General features: G+C 63.5%; 3 protein-coding genes across 6 annotated transcripts; 1 reads left to right on the top strand and 2 right to left on the bottom strand.

Moving 5' to 3' along the window:
* The first annotated feature begins 1,333 nt into the window (after window positions 1–1,333).
* On the top strand, window positions 1,334–10,743 carry HDGFL2 (HDGF like 2). 4 transcript variants are annotated; one of them, XM_062510302.1, is made up of 16 exons: window positions 1,334–1,442; window positions 2,959–3,035; window positions 3,109–3,247; window positions 4,948–5,127; window positions 5,502–5,618; window positions 5,754–5,825; window positions 6,075–6,216; window positions 6,402–6,477; window positions 6,560–6,845; window positions 7,517–7,611; window positions 7,958–8,028; window positions 8,381–8,451; window positions 8,591–8,692; window positions 8,783–8,996; window positions 9,645–9,768; window positions 9,961–10,743. In XM_062510302.1, exons 1-16 carry the CDS (start codon window positions 1,371–1,373, stop codon window positions 10,040–10,042), a joined length of 1,920 nt encoding a protein of 639 aa, XP_062366286.1. In that variant the 5' UTR covers window positions 1,334–1,370; the 3' UTR covers window positions 10,043–10,743. The 4 variants fall into 4 exon arrangements, with proteins under 4 accessions (XP_062366286.1, XP_062366285.1, XP_062366288.1 ...); XM_062510301.1 differs by having other exon boundaries at window positions 9,958–10,743; XM_062510304.1 differs by lacking the exons at window positions 2,959–3,035; window positions 3,109–3,247 and having other exon boundaries at window positions 1,340–1,442.
* Window positions 10,744–11,247: 504 nt separating this feature from the next.
* Window positions 11,248–14,438, bottom strand: LOC134054496 (perilipin-3-like). Its single transcript, XM_062510330.1, has 9 exons — window positions 14,363–14,438; window positions 13,525–13,582; window positions 13,110–13,305; window positions 12,782–12,864; window positions 12,635–12,698; window positions 12,350–12,556; window positions 12,041–12,231; window positions 11,831–11,953; window positions 11,248–11,755 (listed from the first exon to the last, which is right to left on the bottom strand). Exons 2-9 carry the CDS (start codon window positions 13,573–13,575, stop codon window positions 11,411–11,413), a joined length of 1,260 nt encoding a protein of 419 aa, XP_062366314.1. The 5' UTR covers window positions 13,576–13,582; window positions 14,363–14,438; the 3' UTR covers window positions 11,248–11,410.
* Window positions 14,439–14,905: 467 nt separating this feature from the next.
* On the bottom strand, window positions 14,906–18,690 carry LOC134054489 (perilipin-3-like). Its single transcript, XM_062510321.1, has 9 exons — window positions 18,670–18,690; window positions 17,760–17,880; window positions 17,452–17,513; window positions 17,167–17,362; window positions 16,835–16,917; window positions 16,566–16,752; window positions 15,834–16,129; window positions 15,631–15,747; window positions 14,906–15,406 (listed from the first exon to the last, which is right to left on the bottom strand). The coding sequence occupies exons 3-9, from the start codon at window positions 17,500–17,502 to the stop codon at window positions 14,984–14,986; spliced, it is 1,353 nt and encodes a 450-aa protein (XP_062366305.1). The 5' UTR covers window positions 17,503–17,513; window positions 17,760–17,880; window positions 18,670–18,690; the 3' UTR covers window positions 14,906–14,983.
* Between the last annotated feature and the right edge of the window lie 85 nt (window positions 18,691–18,775).

Genomic DNA, 18,775 nt, shown 5'->3' with positions numbered 1-18,775 from the left:
CTGCCCTGCACTGACACCGCCACAGCACAGGACTGAGGAGGATGTACAGAGCCCTGAAACCGCTGGGATCCAGCGCAGCCAGGATATGGCCCAACATGAAATACTGCACAGCTGGGATACGGCAAAGCTGGGATAGGGCAAGGCCTGGGATATGGCACAGACTGGATATGGCACGGCCAGGATGCAGCATGGGTGGGATTTGGCAAGGCCAAGGCACAGCAGGGACATGGAACAACCCAGCAGGAGCGAGGCCTCACTCACAGTGTGACAGGGAGCACCCCCAACACCACCTCCACCAATTCCCTGCAGCAGGATTTCCCTTCCTCACACACCTCCCCACTTGCCTCCCTCCAAACCCCTGGGAATAATTTCCCCCCCCAAACGTGGGCTGTGGTTTGGGTTTTGCTCCTGCCTGGCTCTCACAGGGCGCTGGGAGCAGCCCTGTGTAGGCAGGGACCATTTCCCTTTCCATGACCTTGCAGAAAAAACAATTTGGGTTAAAACCGGGTTAAACCCCAACTCCCAGGCCAGCTGCACAGCATTTGCTGCAGCTTAGCTGGGCCAAGCCCAAGTTTGGAACCCTGTGGATCAGATTCCCCCCATGTGGCCACAGTGACTATCCCGGTGGCCTTGTCCTGGGCCAGGGACATGACCACCCACCACCCTCCCCAGTCCAGAAGGAGTCTGGAGCCTCGGGATGGCCCCAGGGAAGGAATTCAGCCACATCCCCAGGCTGGGGGGCTGAGCTGGGGTCAGTGGATGGAGCAGGATCGGAGTTTGGCACATCCATGGCCCTGACCCTCTGCCCACACCGCTGTTCCCCTCAGCCCTGACACCCCCCATAGCCCTGTCCCACTCAGGTCCCCGTCCCTGTGTCGCCTCCGCTCCCAGCTCCTGCGGTCCCTGTGTCCCCTCCGCTCCCAGCTCCCCCGGTCCCTGTGTCCCCTCCGCTCCCAGCTCCTGCGGTCCCTGTGTCCCCTCCGCTCCCAGCTCCTCCGGTCCCTGTGTCCCCTCCGCTCCCAGCTCCCCCAGTCCCTGTGTCCCCTCAGGTCTCAGCTTCCCCCCCCCCGATTCCTTGTCCCTATCCCTGGCCCCCCTCGCCCCTCAGGCCCCGCCCCGCAGCGCCCCCCGCTTCGGCGCCTCCGGCGGCGCGGTCCAATCCCGTTATCCCGCCGTGCCGACGCCTCGCTCCTATTGGTCTGACAAGCTGAGCGATGTGCGGCGGAGCCAATGGGTGGCGCGGTCGCGACCGGGGGCGGGACATCCTGCGTGCTGTGCGGTGCGGGCCGCCCCCGCCGCCTGCCCGGTGCTGCCGCGGCCTGGGCTGGGCCTGCCCGTGCCCGGTGCCCCCCGCGCCCCCCGGTGCCGCCATGCCACACAGCTTCAAACCCGGGGACCTCGTCTTCGCCAAGATGAAGGGCTACCCGCACTGGCCGGCCCGGGTGAGACCGCGGGGCCGCGCCGCGGGGGGACGGACCGGGAGGGGGGCGGGGGTCTCGGACCGGGATGGGGGCGGGATCGGGAGGGGGTACTGGAGACGGGATGGGGACGCGTACCGACCCTTGTTCCCGGAGCGGAGGCCTTGCCGAGATGGAGATGCCATAACGGTACCTGTACCTGTACGGGGCTGGGGATCCCGTACCGGGATGGGGGCACGGTACCGGCGTGGGAACACGTAGCGGGATGGAGATGCCATAACGGGAGCCGTACCGGGACGGGACGCCCTGTACCGGGACGGGGAGATGGTACCGGGGTGGACGTGCTGTAACGGTACCTGTACCGGGATAGGAGGGTCTGTACCGGAATGGGTGTCCCGTTCGGGATGGGGGACCCATATCGGTATCTGTCACGGAGTGTGAGCCGGTGGTGTGATGAGGGACCTGTCCCAGCACTCAGGCTGGGATGTGGGGTCGCATCCCAGCACCCGGACTGGGTTGGAATGTTCTGTACTGGGATGGGGCCCGGTCCCAGTGCACTGGAATGGGGTGTCCTGTACTGGAATGGGGGACCCCATACCAGCAGCTGTACTGGGATGAGGGCCCAGCACTGGCTCAGAGATCCCGTATGGGATCTCGGTACCGAGGTGGGGTCCTGCACTGCGTTGGGATCCTGCACCGTGGGGTTCTGTCCCTTGCTGGGGACAGTGAGGGGACACTCTGGGTGTGACATGGGTGTGCGTGCTCACGGTGCGGGATCAGCGGGTGCTGCTGCACTTTGTGGGGCTTCTTTGGCTGGAGTATTTCTGGAGGGGGACAGCGTCGTGCCACAGTGCTCCTGGAGAGTGGGAGCTGCTTTGGGATGTGCTCAGCTGGGGGGTGCTTGGGGGCTCTGCGGGGTCCCCGGGAGCAGCCGAGGGCGTGGCAGGTTCATCCAGTGCCCTTGGATGGGAAGAGACTGGCAGGTGGAACCGTGTGGGATCAGGGAGCTCAGGGGGCCGGAGCTGACACCGCTTGGCTGCACCTCGCCGTGAGACCCGTGACTGCCGCTGCTGCCAGGACAGCCCCTCTGCTTTAGCTCGCTTGCTTTTATGGGGAAGGGTCCCCCTGCCCCGAAGACCTCCCCAGCACCCCCTGCACACCCCGAGGCTCCCCCTGCCCACCCGGAGCACAGAAGATGGGGTGTCCAGCCGGCAGCGGGGCTTTTCCTGTGGCCAGGCTCCAGCCAGGACAGACCCTACGGCCACTCATCCACCGCCCCCCGCCCGCGCTGCCGGGCTCCCGGCCATGGATCCCGGGGGAGTAGCGCAAGGCCCACGTTGCCCACAAGACCTCGGTGCCGGATCTTTCCCGTTACTCTGGTCGAGATCCCACAGGGACTCGGATCCGTAGCCAGGGCCCCGTCCGGGTGCTTTCCTGCCGCGCTTGGCTCCAAGCGGGTGCCGGACCCGACGCCGCTTGCCGGGGCTGAGGACGTGTCACCGCTGTCTCTGACCTCCTGGTGCTTTGGGTTTCCTTTCAGATTGATGACATTGCGGACGGCGCCGTGAAACCCCCCCCGAACAAGTACCCCATCTTCTTCTTCGGCACCCACGAGACGTAAGCGCTGCCTCGCTCCCCCCGCTGGGCTCTGCCTCTGCTCCGGCCTCACCTCTGCTTTGTCTCTCTCCAGCGCCTTCTTGGGCCCTAAAGATCTGTTCCCTTACGAAAAATACAAAGACAAATATGGGAAACCAAACAAGAGAAAAGGCTTCAACGAAGGCTTGTGGGAAATCCAGAACAACCCCCACGCCAGTTACAGTGCCCCTGCGGTGAGTGTGGGCTGGGCAGGGCATGGGGCTGCTGCCCCTCCGTCCCCCGAGTCGCTTCTCCTGTCTCTGCTTCTCCTCGCTGCCGTGCCAATTGCTTCCAGCTTCCAGCTTGGCTTCCTTGGGGTGGAATTAGCTCCCCTCTCCTTCCCTGCCCTCTCCTTTCCTCAGGGAGTCTGCTGTCCTCATCTTCCTCCATGGAGGGATTTCCCTCGGGCTTCCAGGAACGCTGGAAGTTCCCACTTGCTCTGGAGGAAGGTGCTTCTGCCCCGTTGTCGTGGTGGGACTGGGGTCGTGCTTTGTGCTGCTTGCCCAAAATCGTGGAGATTTTGTTGTCAGAGCAAGAACTTGAGGCTTACTCGTCCCTGGCTTCTGCATCTGCTTGTGGATTGTTGCGAAGTTCCCTTCTCCATCCATTCCTGAGGTTCCTGAGCCCTCCAGCAGGATTTGGAGCGGGCTGAGCTGGGGAACAGCTCTTTGTCAGCTGCTCATGGGGGCATCTCATGACTATAATTGGGATCCAGTTTATTCTGTAAAGATCATCAATCACAGGAGGCATTGGCTTCATAGGCAGTGGGGCTGAAGAAGCAGAGGAAGGTTTGTAGGGTGGGCAACAAGGTCAAGGTGGTCCCTGGAGGTTAGCAGATGCAGGGAATGAGCCCCTCCAGGCGTCATGGTTGGGTAAGAGTGAAGATGTGGTTTGATGGGCAGGGGTTGGGAACTGGTCCACCCAAAACTGTGGGTGTAGTCCACCTGAAACTGAGGCTCTGGAGGTACTTGAAAACATGGAGATTGGTGCGGTGAGGGAGGCAGCAGCTGCCATGGCCAGGAATCTGTTGGGATCTCCCATCAGGGATGAGGGACCCAGCGAGGCTGAGGGTTCACCAGCACCCACTGTGTCCTGTGGGCAAAAGGAGCAGCAGAAGACACTGAAATTTCCTTGCCTTTGGGACCTAAGTGGAGTGAGGTGCCAGGAACAGCCAAGGGTGAGGAAAGGCTTTGCAGCAGTTGGAAGAACCCGGCTCTAGGAATGTCAGTGCTGCCACACACAGAGGAGCAGCCCAGAAGATGAAGTTGGGGTGTGATGTCCCTGTGTGAGGAACCTCCTGATGAGCTGGAGAAACAAGGACATCTTCAGGGAGCAGGATACAGGAGATCCCACCTGAGAGGAGCACGGTGGCCACCTGGACTCCTTGCGTGGACCTTTCCCGTGGGGAAGGTGTGTGAAGAGGACAGGAAGAGTCTGAGCCAAGTGGAGGCAGGAGAGGCTGAACGCAGCCACCGCAGCTTGTCTGGCGCCGTCAGGGCAGAGGAGGGCTGGGCTCTGCTTGGCTCCAGGCTGCTCCAGGGATTTTGGCAGGGTGTGAGGATGGGGGGCAGAGGGCAGCGAGGAAGCAGCACCCCGGAAATGTGTCAGTGTCAGAGTGGTGTGTGAGGGGCTGTGGGAAGGGGTGCATCGTTCCCCAGGAAAGGCTGGTGGCCTTGTCCAGAGGGATCCATGCTGGGAGGGGAGGGGAGGGGAGGGGAGGGGAGGGGAGGGGAGGGGAGGGGAGGGGAGGGGAGGGGAGGCTGCCCCGCACTGCTCTGCACACCCAGCTCTGCCTTCCTTCACTCCCCACCCTCAGTGTCCCCTCTTCCTCCTCTCCTGCTGCGCAAATGCCCCACAGGCCACCCTAACCCCTCTGTCCTCCCAATGCCTTTAGCCTGCCAGCTCCTCAGACAGCGACGTCCCCGAGAACGACCCCATGGCGGGGAGCGACGCCGGGGACGACGAGGATGACTCTGCCATGGCCACGGTGCCCACAGAGAAGGTGGACAGTGATGAGGATTCGGATCGAGGCAGCGACCACAGTGGGCTCAAGAGGAAATCCTTGGCCATGAAAGTGAGTGTGGGCTGGGGACAGGTGGGTGAGCCAGCCTGGGGACACTGTGGCTCTGTCACAGAGCTTTCCTTGAGCCCATCTCAGCAGGAGGTGGTGGAGAAACCAGCTCCCTCTGGATTCTTCGGTGGGAAATGGGGCTCAGCATGGTTTTTGGGGGGTCTCACAGCTGTCTCATGATGCCTGTGGGGTGGTGGGATGGCCAGTCCTGGCAGGGTTTACAGCCTGGAAGAGGATCCAGAGCTGCAGGTCTGACTGCAGCTCTTGCAGGGCTGGTTGGGAAGAGCTGGGGAAAGCCTTTCCCAGGAAACATTTGCTTTCCAAGGTGGGTGGAGAAGCAATGGACTTCTCTCATCTTGTCACCTCTCCTTTGGCAGATGCCTGTGACAAAACGGCCTCGGAAATCCTCGAGTGACTTGGATCAGGGCAGCCCCTCTGTCACTGAAGAGGAGAACTCAGAAACGTCTTCTGAGTCAGAAAAAAACAGTGACCAGGTGAGAGGATTTGGGGATACACTGGCAGGGGGTGAGAACATCCCTGTGGGAGTGGGGCAGAGGCTGGAGAGAGCCTGACTGGTTTGACACCATGATGACACCATTCCAAATTTCCTCATATTTGTTTTCATCCAGGATTTCACTCCCGAAAAGAAGCCGGTGGCCCGGGCCCCGCGGAGGATGCCAGCAGCAGGGAGGAAGAAGAAGGTAAAGGACCCCTAATCTGAGGGAGGCTGCAGAGGAGTTGGGGTCTGCGCTGTGAGAAGGGGGAGACTGGAGATGACAGGGCTGTGCCCTGGGCTGGAGCACCTGGAGGGACCTCACTGATCTCTTGGTGACCTGCTGGGGCTTGGGATGCTGGGGTCCAGGACACTGCTGGGTTTAGGGGTATGGCTGGGATTGGGGCAGTGCCACCCCACGGTCACCCTCCATCCCAGCCCTGCTCACTGCCTGCAGAAAGTGGAGTCTGGGTCTGACTCCGACTCCAAAGTGGACTCGGATCTGGAGATGGGCAATGCCACCGTGGACATGACCAAGTCAGACTCGGACTCGGACTCAGATGTGTCGGTGAAAAAGGCACCACGGGGCCGCAAGCCAGGTACCCCTGGGCCCACTCCTGCCCCTGCTCCTGCCACCACCTTGGGATGGGAGCGTGTGAGCTCGCGCGTTCCCAAGGCTCTGGGGTCCTATCCCGAATTGTGGGAACATTCCAGAAGCCCTCTGCCTCTGCAACTCGGGGCTGTTTTAACAGCTCCTGTTGAACGTGTCCCTGTTGTCTTGCAGCTGAGAAACCCCCTCCCAAGCCCCGGGGCAGGAAACCGAAGCCAGAGCGTTCCCCCAGCAGCTCCAGCAGTGACAGGTGAGCTCAGCTGGGACACTGTCACACTTGGGTTGGGCTGGGGGTCACTCAGGGGTGTGACAGGGGTGCCCTGTCCTGGCAGTGACAGCGACAGCGACGTGGATCGTATCAGCGAGTGGAAGAGGCGGGACGAGGAGCGGCGGCGGGAGCTGGAGGAGAAGAGGAAGAGGGAGCAGGAGGAGGAGATCCGGCGGCTCCGGGAGCAGGAGAAGGAGGAGAAGGAGAAAAGGAAGGAGAAGGCAGAGAAGGGCGAGGAGGCACACTCGGACTCGGACAGCAGTGCCGAGGATGAAATGGCCAAAAAGGGCCGGAGGGGCCGGGCCAAGGCTGCGTCCTCCTCGGACTCTGAGCTGGAGCAGGAGAAGGAGGTGAGTGTGGAGCTGTGGGGGCCTGGGGGGTGGATGGAGAACCTGCCATCAGGCAGTCAGGCATCTCCAGGAGTGGCAGGGACCTGATCTCATGGTCTTGAGTTACCCTGCAGCTGCCCACACGATGTTGGGTTTTGTCCATGGCATGTCTGTGCCTTGGAGTGGGAGCTCTTCCCCTGGCCTAGGATCCAGCTGTGGGCCTCACATCTGGCACAGGGTGCCCAGAGAAGCTGTGGCTGTTGCATCCCTGGAAGTGTCCAAGGCCAGGCTGGAAGGAGCTTGGAGCAGCCTGGGACAGTGAAAGGTGTCCCTGCCATGGGACGGGATGAGCTTTATGTTCCCTTCCAACCCAAACCGTTCATGATCTCCAAGATGCTTTTCCAACACAGTCATGGGCTTTGCTCCACCATCCCCCTGGAGCTTTTGGGAGCATGTGGGGTGACCGTGTGCCATGGGGTGACCATGTTCCATTGGGTGATGCTGTGCCATGGCCAGGGGTGACTGTGGGGTGACTGCCATGTGGGGGACCACATGCTCTGGTGTGGGGTGCCCCTGGGCCCTGGGGATGGCTGTGGGGTGACAGTGAGTGCTGTTGTGGTGTGGCCATGGCTCTGTTTGTGCTGCAGTGGGGAGGGCCCTGCCACTCTCCCTGCATTGTTCTCTCCTTCAAGGTAAAGAAGCCTGTGAAGAAACAGCCCTCGGAGTTGTCAAGGAAACCAAATCAGAAGGAGAAGAGGGGCCGAGCAGAGGAGAAGCCACGGAACAAGTCAGCATCTGCACATCTCCCTCCCTCCCCTTTGCTCCTGGGAGTGGGGCTGTTCTGCATGGCTCCAGCCCTGGCACCCCAGGGTGGGGATGGGGGTCATGGGGCTGCAGCACCTGAAGAGGGGCTGGGCTTGTTCCTCCCCTCCTCCTGAGCTGAAGGGGCTGGAGGAGCTGTTGGAGGTTACCAGGATGAGATTCTGTGCTGTTCTCTTTCTCATGGGGCACAAGGGAGCTGTGCCCAGGGTGGAGGGGTCTTGGATGCTTCAGCCAGTGCCATCCCCCAGTGTTAGCCCAGTGGTGAGCAGGGGCATCACAACTATCTTCCCTTTTCCCTTCCCTTCCCACAGACCTATGAAGGTGGAACGAGGCCGGAAGAAATCTGACCCGATCCCTGAAAGGAGAATGGAGAAGAAAAAGGGTGAGGGAGCCACTGCTTCCCATAACAGAGGGGAGGAGAGAAAAGGGGAGGGCTCCAGGGTTGGTTCCCCCATCCCTGGGACAGGGAGGGATCAGTGAGTTTGTGCCAGGTTTTTTCCCAGCACTGCTGTGATCCCAGGATCACTTCCCTGGCATCTCCTCCCTATCTTGGCACACCCCAGCCTGTCCTCTCCAGAGACATTCCCGGGGCTGTGCTCAACTTTGGAAGTGTGGGAGGACACAACCCCTGCCTGGGAGTGATTCCAGGCCCCAGAGCAGATCCTGAGCTCTGGGCAGGGCCGTGGACTCTGCTGGTGCCCTGACAGCTCAGCCTGTGTCTCTCTCTGCTCCAGAGCCAACAGTGGAAGAGAAACTCCAGAAACTTCACAGTGAGATCAAGTTTGCGCTGAAGGTTGATAACCCGGTGAGTGCTGACAGCCTGGGACATCCCTGTTCATCCTTGCCCAGCTGTGATACCTGGGGGTGCTCCTACTCCCTTTGGGGGTGCTGGAAGGCCCCAGGTGCCCCCAGGGCAGCTCCTGATCCCGGTACCTTCCGTGCAGGACATCAAGCGGTGTCTGAACGCACTGGAGGAGCTAGGCACGCTCCAGGTCACTTCCCACATCCTCCAGAAACACACGGATGTGGTGGCTACACTCAAGAAGGTAGAGCTGGGGCTGAGCCCTCCCTGGGGGAGCGGGGAGCCTGCCTGGCCCCAGCTCTAAGGGGGTCCCTCCTCCTGCTCCCCGGGGCAGATCCGTCGCTACAAAGCCAACAAGGACGTGATGGAAAAAGCGGCCGAAGTCTACACCCGGTTGAAGTCGCGTGTGCTGGGACCAAAGATGGAATCCATCCAGAAAGCCAACAAAGCTGGTCCTGAGAAGGACAAGGGGGAGGCAGAGAAGGGCCAGGAGAAGATGTCAGGAGCGGAGACACGAAATGAGAAGGGGGAAGAGGAGACAAATGCTGGTAACATTCCTGAACATCCCAGGAGCATTCCCTGCCTTGTCTGGGCAGGTCATAATCCCCTCCCTGGGACATGCCCCATCCTGCTGGGGACACGGGGGACATGGGGAGGTGCCTGTTGGCCTCGTGGTGGAGGGATCAGCACCTCCAGGCCCTGCTTTGCTGGAGTGCCAGGAGTGGGAAAGGGCTGGATGGGGAATGCAGTGAGGGCAGAGAGCAAACCTCAAGCCCCACACCCAGGCTCTGGGGGACTCCACGCTGGTTTTTGGGCCCAGGGCAGCTCCTCCCTGCCATACTGAGCTCTGGTCCAGGCATGAAGGAATGTGGAAATGTCCTTGAACACTTGCTCAGGCTCTTGCACGGGGAGTGGTGACTGGGATCTTCCACCCTCGGATCCAGGTCTCTGCCTGGGGCGTCCTGGTGATGCTGCAAGAGCCTTCCCAGAGGAACTGACAGGGAAAATCCACCCTCATGGTGCCTGTGGGCTTGGGGATGGAGGTTTTGGGCCCCTACTTGCAGCTGTAGGGGTCAGGCCAGTCCTGGAGTCCCCTCAGGCTCAGCTGCACGACCTGTGGCTGTGGATCCTCGGCCCACAGGGGTCAGGATGGATGAGGGGAACCAAGAGCCTGAGCATCTCTCTCTTCCCTTCAGACCTGTCAGGTCCTGTGAATGGTGAATCCCTGTCCCAAAAGTCAGACGGCACAGAGGAGAAGGACAAGAGCCAAGGGCCAGTACCTGGGGAGCTGGAGGCATCCACAGAGGAGCCCCACAACAAGTGAGTGTGGAGGGTAGGGCTGGGGCTGCAGCCCCTGTGATTGCTGGGCTCTGCAGGGATGATTTTGGGACATCCTATGGGTTGTGAAAGGATTCTCCCAGCTTGGGAAGGAACTGGGATGTGGGAGAGGGGCTGGAGGAGGCACAGGAGCAGGGGCCTGAGCTCTCCCTGCCCCCACTCTTCCCCCAGCAGTGTCCAGGACTATCCCAAGGCCGGGCCAGAGCGAGCTCGCGGGGAGTCGGAGGCTGCGGATGAGGAGGAGGAGGAGAGCTGAGGAAGCAGCTCCCACCTGGAGGAGGAGGAGGAGGAGAGGCTGTGAAGGGAGAGCAGCCTCTGCCTCGTCCCCTGCCTGAGTCACTTCACTAAGTCCCACCGTAGCCAATGTCCTTGGTCTTGTCCCGTGTCCCATCCCTGCGGAGGCACCACCCGCGGGGGGGCTGTGCTGGTGTCTGTATTTGTCCTCCCCCCTTGTTTTAAATTTTTTTTTGTTTTGTTTTTGTTTTTTTCCCCTCCTGCCTAATTTCTTGTGATTTCAACCAACATGAAATGAATATAAAGGGTTTTCTAATGAAAAACAGAAGGAACCCCAGTGTCTCTTTCTTGAGGCTGGGATGAGGGGAGGACCTTAACCCCCTGCCCAAGGTCAGGGCTAGAAAACACCCCATGCGCCCCCGAATTCTCTCTGGCCAGGATCAGGCACTCAGGGGCTGCTCCAAGCCCCTTTCCCCACCATCACAATCCTCTCTCCATCCAGGGCTAGCTGCTGGAGCCGGATCCCTCTGCTTAGGGCTGGCAGCAGGGCTGGGCACCGATTTCTTGGGGTAAAACCGGGGTGAAAAGGGTGTGTTCTCTCCTAACTGTGCCAGGGGGGGCACTGACCCTGGCACCATCCTGCCCGTGTTGGGCAGCAGATCAGTGTTGGTCTCTGCTCTTTTGCAACACTCCCGAGCTTTTGTCCGTCTCCAATAAAGAATTCCCGGCTCCACTCCGGCGCCGCCTCCTCTTTGTGCTCCGACCCCCCCTCTCAGCTGCAGTAACTCTGCCCTGGGGACGCTTCACTTTTGCTTTTTCTAGGCCTGATTTCACACTCACTCTGTAAACAAGACCCAAATAAAGCCCAAAACAACCTGAGTGCCTCTTGCCCAACTGCTGGGAAGTGGGACGCCCCCTCCAGGACCCCACTCCTGATCCCACTGCCAGGTCCTCTCCTCCCACCCCTGCTCCCACGGGGCGGGGACAGGCTGGGGGGGTTGTTTGGGGAATGGGCGGCTCAGGACATGGGGATCCCCAGCTCTTGGGGAGGGGGTTGTTCCTCCAGAGCCCAATTCCTCCCTGCCACGCCCCCAAAGAAACCTCAGTCCAGTGCAAAACTAACCAGAGTTTATTTCTTGTGCTGTTTTGACCCTACAAGGCTGAGGGGTTTGAAGGCACCGAGGACATGGGGGACCCCCAACAGGCACTTGGGGCAGCCAAGGCACGAAACTGCAGGTCCCCAGCAAGGGGACAAGGGACGGAGCTGGGACAGGCAGGAGGGTCCCCACAGAGGCAGGCACAAGGTTAGGGGTCAGGAGGGCTGGGGGGAATTAGCAAAGGCTCCTAACGAGGCTTTTTTGGGGCGGGGAGGGAGAGCAGCCCAGGATTGCTACTCCATCTCCAGCTCCACCGGGCGCTTGCCCGAGGGGGCGAAGGGTCCCACCAGCCACGTCAGGGGGGTGTTGAAGGCCACGTGCTCCACCAGCTCGTCCATCAGCTGCCGGGCTTTGGTGGCGTGGCTGCGGGCTCGGGCCAGCACGGGGCCTGTCACGTCCTGCAGGGAGGTGACCGAGCCCAGCGCCGCCCGCAGTTCCTCCACGTTGTGCCGGACCTGCCCCGCCGTGTCCTGGATGCTGGCGGGGAGGCCCTGCAGGCTGGACACCAAGGGCTGGCAAGAGCTCTGCAGCTGCTGGGTCAAACCCTGCAGCATGGTCAGCGTGCCCGACTCCACTGTCTGCGGGGGGACACGGGGGGTGAGGGCTGGGGGGACACCCCGGGTCACCCTGGGGACCCCCTGCCCTGCTCCTACCTCGGGTGGCACCTGGTCCTTGCCACTGCCCGGCTGCTTCTTGCTCCACTCCAGCCACAGTTGCTGCAGCTTCTCCTGCCCTCCCTGCAGCCTCTGGTCCACGCCCTGCCTCAGGTGCTCCACCTGGGAGAGGGGAACAGCCCAGCTGGGTCGGGGGGCCTCTGGGGGACACCCCGAGATGGCACAGGGGGGCACGGGGCTGGGTCCTACCAGGTCGAGGGTGCGCTGGAGCTGGGCCAGCAGGTCCTGGCTGCTCTGGCGGGCGCTCTGCAGTTTGCCCAGGGAGTGCTGGAGCGCTCGGTGCCGCACCTTGGTGGAGAGGGAGCCCAGGCGCACGAAGTAGCTCTGCTGCTGCCTCTGCTGCGCAGCCTCAAAGCCCTCCACGGACGTGGCCAGCTTGGCTGTGGGACAGGAGCTGCTCAGGAGGGTCCCAGCGCCACCATCACCACCCCACAGAGCCTCCCATGCCCTGCCCAGGCTCTGCCCACCCTCTCTGGAGGGTTGGGATCAGCTGCTCACCCAGCTCCTCATCCGTCATGGGCAGGTAATGATCCACCAGCTCCTCTGACTTGCCCAGCACGGAGCCCACCCCGCTGGCCACCATCTGGCCCACGGTGCTGACGCCACTGCTGACCGCAGACCTGGTCAGCTCCACACCACCCTGCACGGCCCCTTTGGTCATGTCCATCACACCGGTCACTCGGCTGGTCACTGCATCCTTGGCTCCTGCCATGGTGTTGGACACTGCATCCTTGGCCCCGGCCACAGTGCTGGACACTGCATCCTTGGCTCCAGCCATGGTACTGGTCAGCACATCCTTGGCCCCTGTCACCGTGGAGGTCACCAGCAGTTTGGTGTCCGAGATGATCTGGGAGGACACACAAACCTCTGTTAAGCACTGGGGGGGGTCTCTGAGGGTGCTGCCCACCCCACCCCACCCCACCCCTGTACCTTCTGGGGGGGCTGCTGCAGGATGGGCAGCTTCTCCTCCAGCTTGTCCAGCCCTTTGCAGGCAAATTCGTTGGCAGTGGAAACTGGAGGTGCAAAAAAGAGGTGGGTTTAACACTCTGCTGCCTTGCAGGAACTCTGCTAGGGCCGATTTTCCATCACCCCAACATTCAGGGGGTGCTGCCCCCACGTCTTTTTTTCCAGCTTCTCCAGCCCTTTATTCCTTGGCCATACAAACCAGAGATACAAAACCAGGTCATTCCTCTCCTCAGTGAGAGCCAGTTTTGGGGTCCCCCATCCCCACGGGGTGCTGTCCCTGCCCTGCACTCACTCTGGGGCTCCAGCCGGGTGAGGAGGGGCTGGGCCCCGCTCGCTGCCGCTGCCGTCAGAGTCTTCACCCCCTTCTCAGCAGCGTCGCACACGGAGCGCAGGTAGGGGTGGCTCTCCTTGGTGCAGGTGTAGGCGGAGGACACCATGTCATAGGCAGAGCTCACCAGGGGCAGGTTGGCCACGCGTGTCCCGATGCTCTGGGGGCCAGAAGGGCTCAGGGTGAGCGTGGGCATGAGGGACCCCCCCAAACCTGACAGGGAATGGGGTGTGTTCCGTGTTCCCAACACCCCAGGGATGGTTTTGGAGTGCTCCCATGGCTCCCCAAGCCCATCAGAGGGTGGGATAACCCCGATCCCTGTCTCCATGCAGGGACCCCGTGGATCGCCCCCAAATTCCCCCCGCTTGCCCGCACTGACCTGCTGCTCCTCTGCCTTGGGCTGCGCTGGCGTGGGCTCGCTGGTGGCCATGGTGGGGCTGGGGGGCACAGGACAGGACCGTGAGTGGGGCCTGGCCCCCCCAACCCTCCCTCCTGCCACCCGAAGGGAGGACCCCAAGCTACCCCTGCCGGGAACGGGGCAGCACCCACGCGGTTGGAAAAACCTGGGACGGGGGGGGGGTCCCTGGGACCGGGATCGCGATCGGGACCGCGATTGCGACCGGGACCGGAACCGGGATCGGTTCCAGGATTGCGATCGGAACCGGGATCGCGACCGGGATCGGAACCGGGATCGGAACCGGGATCGCAATCGGGATCGGAGCAGGGATCCCGGACCGGCCCCGGATCGCGCTTACCGCGGGCGGTTGGACTCGGTTCTGCTGCGCTCGGTTCGGCTCCGGGCTCGCCCCGCCGCCCTTTATACCCCGGAGCCCGCCCCGAGCGCATGTGACCGGAGCCGCCCAGCGGGGCCGGCCCGGGGCGGACCGGGAGCAGCGACCGGCGGGGAGTGCGGGGCCGGAAGGGCAGCGAACCCCTGGGAACGGCGTGTACCGAGTCCCCCCCGGCACCGGAGCCCCCGGGACTGGGTCTCATGGACACCCCCGGGCCCGGCCTGCACCGAGCCGGTTCCCCGGGATCCGGCTGCAGTGACACCCCGAGCCCGGAACTGGAGACCTCCCCCACACCGGCACTGCCACCGCCGGTCCCCCGACCTTCCCTGGCACCGGTCCCCCAGGACAGACCCTGCCCCGACCCTCCCAAGCGTCCCCTCCTCTCGTGCGGGTCCCAAGCACGGGGGTCCCGGTGCTCCCCCACACCTGGCTCGCTGGAGTTGGTCAAACTGGTGCCAGTGGGTTCCGGCGGCAGGAGAAGGGCCAGTCCTGGGGTGCCCAGTGTCGCCCGACCGGGTGTTGTGACCACGCTGCGCTTGTGACGTCGGGGATACCCCGGGGCGGGCCCAGCCCCTCGACGGTGACAACTCGGACAAAGTTCAGTGCCACACGGCTGAGGGGCACAGTCCAGATGTCCTGGCACCTTGTGGCACCCTCTGTCCCAGCGCCCCACGGGATCCCGTCCCACTGTCCCACGCCCTCACTGAGGCCCCTCGGGGGTGCCCCCGGCCCTGCTGCCCGTGCAGAGCCCCCCCAGTTCGCCACGGTGGCTCTGCCACAGCACTGCAGACTCTGAGTCATTTTAAGGCCAAAAAGAGTTGTTTTCTTCCTCTTTAAACTGGTTTGAAGCTGTTAAGACACGAAATCCCAGTGCTGCTGGGGCTTAGGGCAGCCCTGGATCCCAGACAGATTCACACTGTCCTCCACGTGCCACCGTCCCCACAGCAACACTGGGGTCCCACGCCGGGTCACAAAGTCCATCATCCCCTCATTCCCGGTGAGATTTGGGGTCGTGGATCTGGGTGGGTGCTCCCCCAGCCCAGTGGCTCAGTGCTGGCTGCAGACCTGGGGGGCAGCGGGCACCTGGTGCGTCCCCCCCACGGTGACACAGCCCTCCCACTTGGACATATCCACGGGGACATCCTCCGGGTACTCCACGAGCGCGGGGGCGAAGGGTCCCACGAGCCAGGGCAGGGGTGTGTGCTGCCCCACGTGCTCCAGCAGCCCCTCGAGGCTCAGCTGCGCCCGCGTCACCGCGTCCCGGCTCTGCGCCAGCACCAGCCCCGACAGGTCCTGGAAGGAACGGGCGCTGGCCAGGGAAGCCTGGACACCCTCCACGCCGTGCCGGACGTGTCCCGCTGTCTCCTGCACGCTGCTGGGGAATGCCCGGGCGCCGGCGGCCAGGTGGGAGCAGGCGGAGTGGAGCTGGTGCAGGAGTCCCTGGAGCATGGCCAGGGTCCGAGCCTCCACCTGTGGGGAGGGCAGCGAGCAGCAGGGGCTGGGGGTGATGGACCCCAACCCCACCTGGGTGGACCCACACCTGGACTCTGTGGCTGCTGTTCCACCCCTGCTCCAGGTGTCATCATGCCAGGTGTGCCCTTGCCACGTGTCCCCACCTCAAGGGACCCAATGGCCACTGTCCCCATCCTGTCCAGATGGAGTCATCTGTCCCCCACGGTCCCCCCACCCCGTACCTCACCGTCCTCCATGGGCACCTCATCCTGGTGCTGGCTCCACTCCAGCCACAGGCTGTGCAGGTGCTCCCGGGCGCTGTGCCAGGGCCCGTCCGTGCCCTGCTGCCCCTCCTCGATCTGGGGAAAAGTTCAGCCAGGTGGGAGCACACCTGGGGGCACCTGGGGCCGGCACGGGGCTGGCACGGTCCCTGTTCCATCCTTACCAGGCGGATGACGTGGTGGAGCTGGGCCAGGAGCCGCTGGGCACGGAGCCGTGCCCGCTGCAGGTCCCCCAGCGAGCGCCGCAGGGCCCGGTGCGGCAGCCTGGCTGACAGGGAACCCACACGGACAAAGTAGCTCTGCCACCGCCTCTGCCGCTCCTGCGTGGCCAACTCCGTGCCCCTGGTCACCTCCGTGTCCCTGATCTCCTCTGTGTCCCTGATGTCCTCTGTGCCCGTGGTCACCTCCATGCTCCTGGTCACCTCCGTGCCTGTGGCCACCTCTGTGGCTGCCGCTGCCGCTGTGGGCCCAGGGGTGAGGGCAGCATGGCTGGGCCATCCTGTGCTGGGCACTGGAGCCCAGCGTGAGCACCCACAGGATGCTTGGCCACCAGGTCATGTGGAGATGCCACCCTAAGCCAGGTGGCCTCTGCGGTCACCTCAGCTGTGACATGGGGCCAGTTCTGCCTAATGTCACCCAGTGCCAAGCTATAAATACCCGGGCGGGCACATGGGACTATATTTGCCTATGGGTTTCCAGGTGAGAGTTCACCCAGTGCCATCCCGTGTCCTCCAGAGAGGGACTGTCCCCTGCGTGGGGTCACGGTGGCCTCAGTGCTCTGGCAACACTGGGGGACCACCACATGTAGGCAATGCCAAGGCAGCACTGAGCAACAGCAGGGTCAGGGTCCTAGGAGGGCTTGGCACCCCAAGATTTGGGAGATGGTGGGCACTCACCCAGCTCCTCGTCCGTCCCAGGAAGGTACCGACCCAGCAGCTGCTCCGATTTGCCCAGCACCGTGTCCACGCCCGTGGCCAGCAGCCGTCCCACGCGGGTGCCCACCACGGCCCCGAGCGCCGAGCGCGTCCTCGCCACCACCCCGCTCACCGTGCATGACACCAGCTCCCTGGTCCCGGCCACCACCTGGCAGGGGACAGAGCAGGGACAGCTCATCCCCACTCCACGTCAGCACTGGGCCCTGCCCGTGTCCCTTGGGTGACGTTACCCTCTCTGGGGGCTGCTGCAGGATGGGCAGCTTCTCCTCCAACTTGTCCAGCCCTTTGCAGGCGAATTTGTTGGCGGTGGAAACTGGAGACGTAAAAAACAGGCGGGTTTAACACCCTGCTGCCTTGCAGGAACTCCACTAGGGCCAGTTTTCAGGTACCCCAAAACTTGTGGGATGATTCCCCTCCAACCCTCCAACCCTTTATTCCTTGGTGATACAAACTGGAGAAGTGAAACCAGGTCATTCCTCTCCTGCTACCTCACCAGAGCTCCGTGAGAGCCAGTTTTGAGGTCCCCCATCCCCACGGGGTGCTGTCCCTGCCCTGCACTCACTCTGGGGCTCCAGCCGGGTGAGGAGGGGCTGGGCCCCGCTCGCTGCCGCTGCCGTCAGAGTCTTCACCCCCTTCTCAGCAGCGTCGCACACGGAGCGCACGCAGGGGTGGCTCTCCTTGGTGCGGCCGTACGCCGAGGCCACGGCCCCGCAGGCACAGCTCACCAGGGCCAGGTTGGCCACCCGGCTCACCACGTTCTGAGGGTGGGGGACAATAAGATGGGGTCCCCAGAGCCACCCGCAGCCCCCCCCCCAACACCTCCCCCGAACTCTCAGTGCTCCCCTACCTCCATCTCCGGCCCTGCCTCTGCTGGCACCGTGGCGTTTTTGGCCGACATGGCTGCGGAGGCTGCAGTGGGAAGGAGGAGATTTTGGGGGGCCGTGGGTGGGTGAGACTGGTGGGGACCCCCCGGGGGATGAGACCCCCCAGCACTCCCCAGCGCCTGCTCCCTGGGGGCTGACAGCCACCAATTCATGACCCGAGTGGGAACGGCTGGAGGGTTCTGAGGCTCACGGGGCTGTTATGAGGGGTCTGAAAGGGGTTTTGGGATGAGGTTCCCTTCTCCCCTGCCAGGAAACGGGGGGACTGCATCACCTCAACCTGTCTTGGATCCCCCTATCCTCTCCGGGATCCCCACACGCTCTTCTGGAGCCAGGGAGGGTTTTTTGGGTGATTCAGCAGAAGCCAGACCGGACTTGTCTGTCGCAATCCTGCGCTGGGGACGTGCGGCCCGTCACTGTCACCTGGGCCGGGGCAGCCCCGGACCCCCGCAGGAAGCCGAGCGGCGACAGCGCCCCCTGGCCCCTGGAAGCCCCCCTGGCAGCCCCCCTGGACCCCCCGAAGCCACTCTGCCCTTTGGGGTCCCCCGTGGCACCCCCTGTGCTGTCCGGGGGACGAGTTCTGGGGCGGTTCGGGGGGGCAGCTCACTGCGGGGGACAGATCCCTGTGAGACCCTGGGTTTGTTCCCTTGAGTTTCTGGGGGTGTCCTTGGGGTGTTCCGGGGACCCCGGGACCCCCACCCTCCCCCGGACACCCGGAGGCCCCCGGGGACCTTCGGACTCCACCCGGGACCACCTGGAGCTCCCCCGGTGCCTTTCTGGAGCCCCCCGGGACGCCCCCGGCCCCATTTCCCGTCCTCCCGCTCCCGCCAAGCCCCGGGCACGGTACTCACGGGGGTGGGGGTGGGGTTCTGTCGCGACCCCCCGGGCGAGATCGCGACCCCGGGCCCCGCCCAGCCCGGACCCGCGGGGGCAGCGGGAGCCAATCAGTGGAGGGGCGGGGCCAGGTCTCAGCCAATGAGGAGGAACGAGCGTGACCGGGGGCGGGGCCTGGCTCTGGGGCGCGCTCGGCGCGGGGCTCCGGGGACAGTGCGGGGACAGTGCGGGGACAACACGGGGACAAACCCGGGGACAAACCCGGGGACAGCCCGCGGATAATGCGGGGACAAACCCGGGGACAGTGTGGGGACAGCCCAGCCCCGGTGCGGGCACCAACACCCGCTCACCTCTCACGAGTCCCCGCGCCCTGTGGCCCCATGGCCGCTGTTCCGCCCCCGCCCCAGGTGTCTCCGCCCCCGTTATCCCCACCCCTGGTGTCCCCATGCCAGGTGT

The sequence above is a fragment of the Cinclus cinclus genome, chromosome 28 (assembly GCF_963662255.1).
Source record: "Cinclus cinclus chromosome 28, bCinCin1.1, whole genome shotgun sequence".
Taxonomy (NCBI): domain Eukaryota; kingdom Metazoa; phylum Chordata; class Aves; order Passeriformes; family Cinclidae; genus Cinclus; species Cinclus cinclus.
Note: the sequence above shows the minus strand (reverse complement) of the source record. Positions and strands in the feature narration are given on the sequence as shown.

Coding starts and splice junctions, on each gene's coding strand:
- LOC134054489 (XM_062510321.1), bottom strand. CDS start 17,502: ATGTCGGCCAAAAACGCCACGGTGCCAGCAGAGGCAGGGCCGGAGATG. Junction 15,748..15,833: donor TCCACCACGTCATCCGCCTG/GTAAGGATGGAA, acceptor ACTTTTCCCCAG/ATCGAGGAGGGGCAGCAGGG. Junction 15,407..15,630: donor TGCCCATGGAGGACGGTGAG/GTACGGGGTGGG, acceptor CCCTCCCCACAG/GTGGAGGCTCGGACCCTGGC.
- LOC134054496 (XM_062510330.1), bottom strand. CDS start 13,575: ATGGCCACCAGCGAGCCCACGCCAGCGCAGCCCAAGGCAGAGGAGCAG. Junction 12,699..12,781: donor TGCAGCAGCCCCCCCAGAAG/GTACAGGGGTGG, acceptor GTGTCCTCCCAG/ATCATCTCGGACACCAAACT. Junction 12,232..12,349: donor CATGACGGATGAGGAGCTGG/GTGAGCAGCTGA, acceptor CCTGTCCCACAG/CCAAGCTGGCCACGTCCGTG.
- HDGFL2 (XM_062510301.1), top strand. CDS start 1,371: ATGCCACACAGCTTCAAACCCGGGGACCTCGTCTTCGCCAAGATGAAG. Junction 6,478..6,559: donor AGCAGCTCCAGCAGTGACAG/GTGAGCTCAGCT, acceptor CTGTCCTGGCAG/TGACAGCGACAGCGACGTGG. Junction 8,997..9,644: donor GGAAGAGGAGACAAATGCTG/GTAACATTCCTG, acceptor TCTTCCCTTCAG/ACCTGTCAGGTCCTGTGAAT.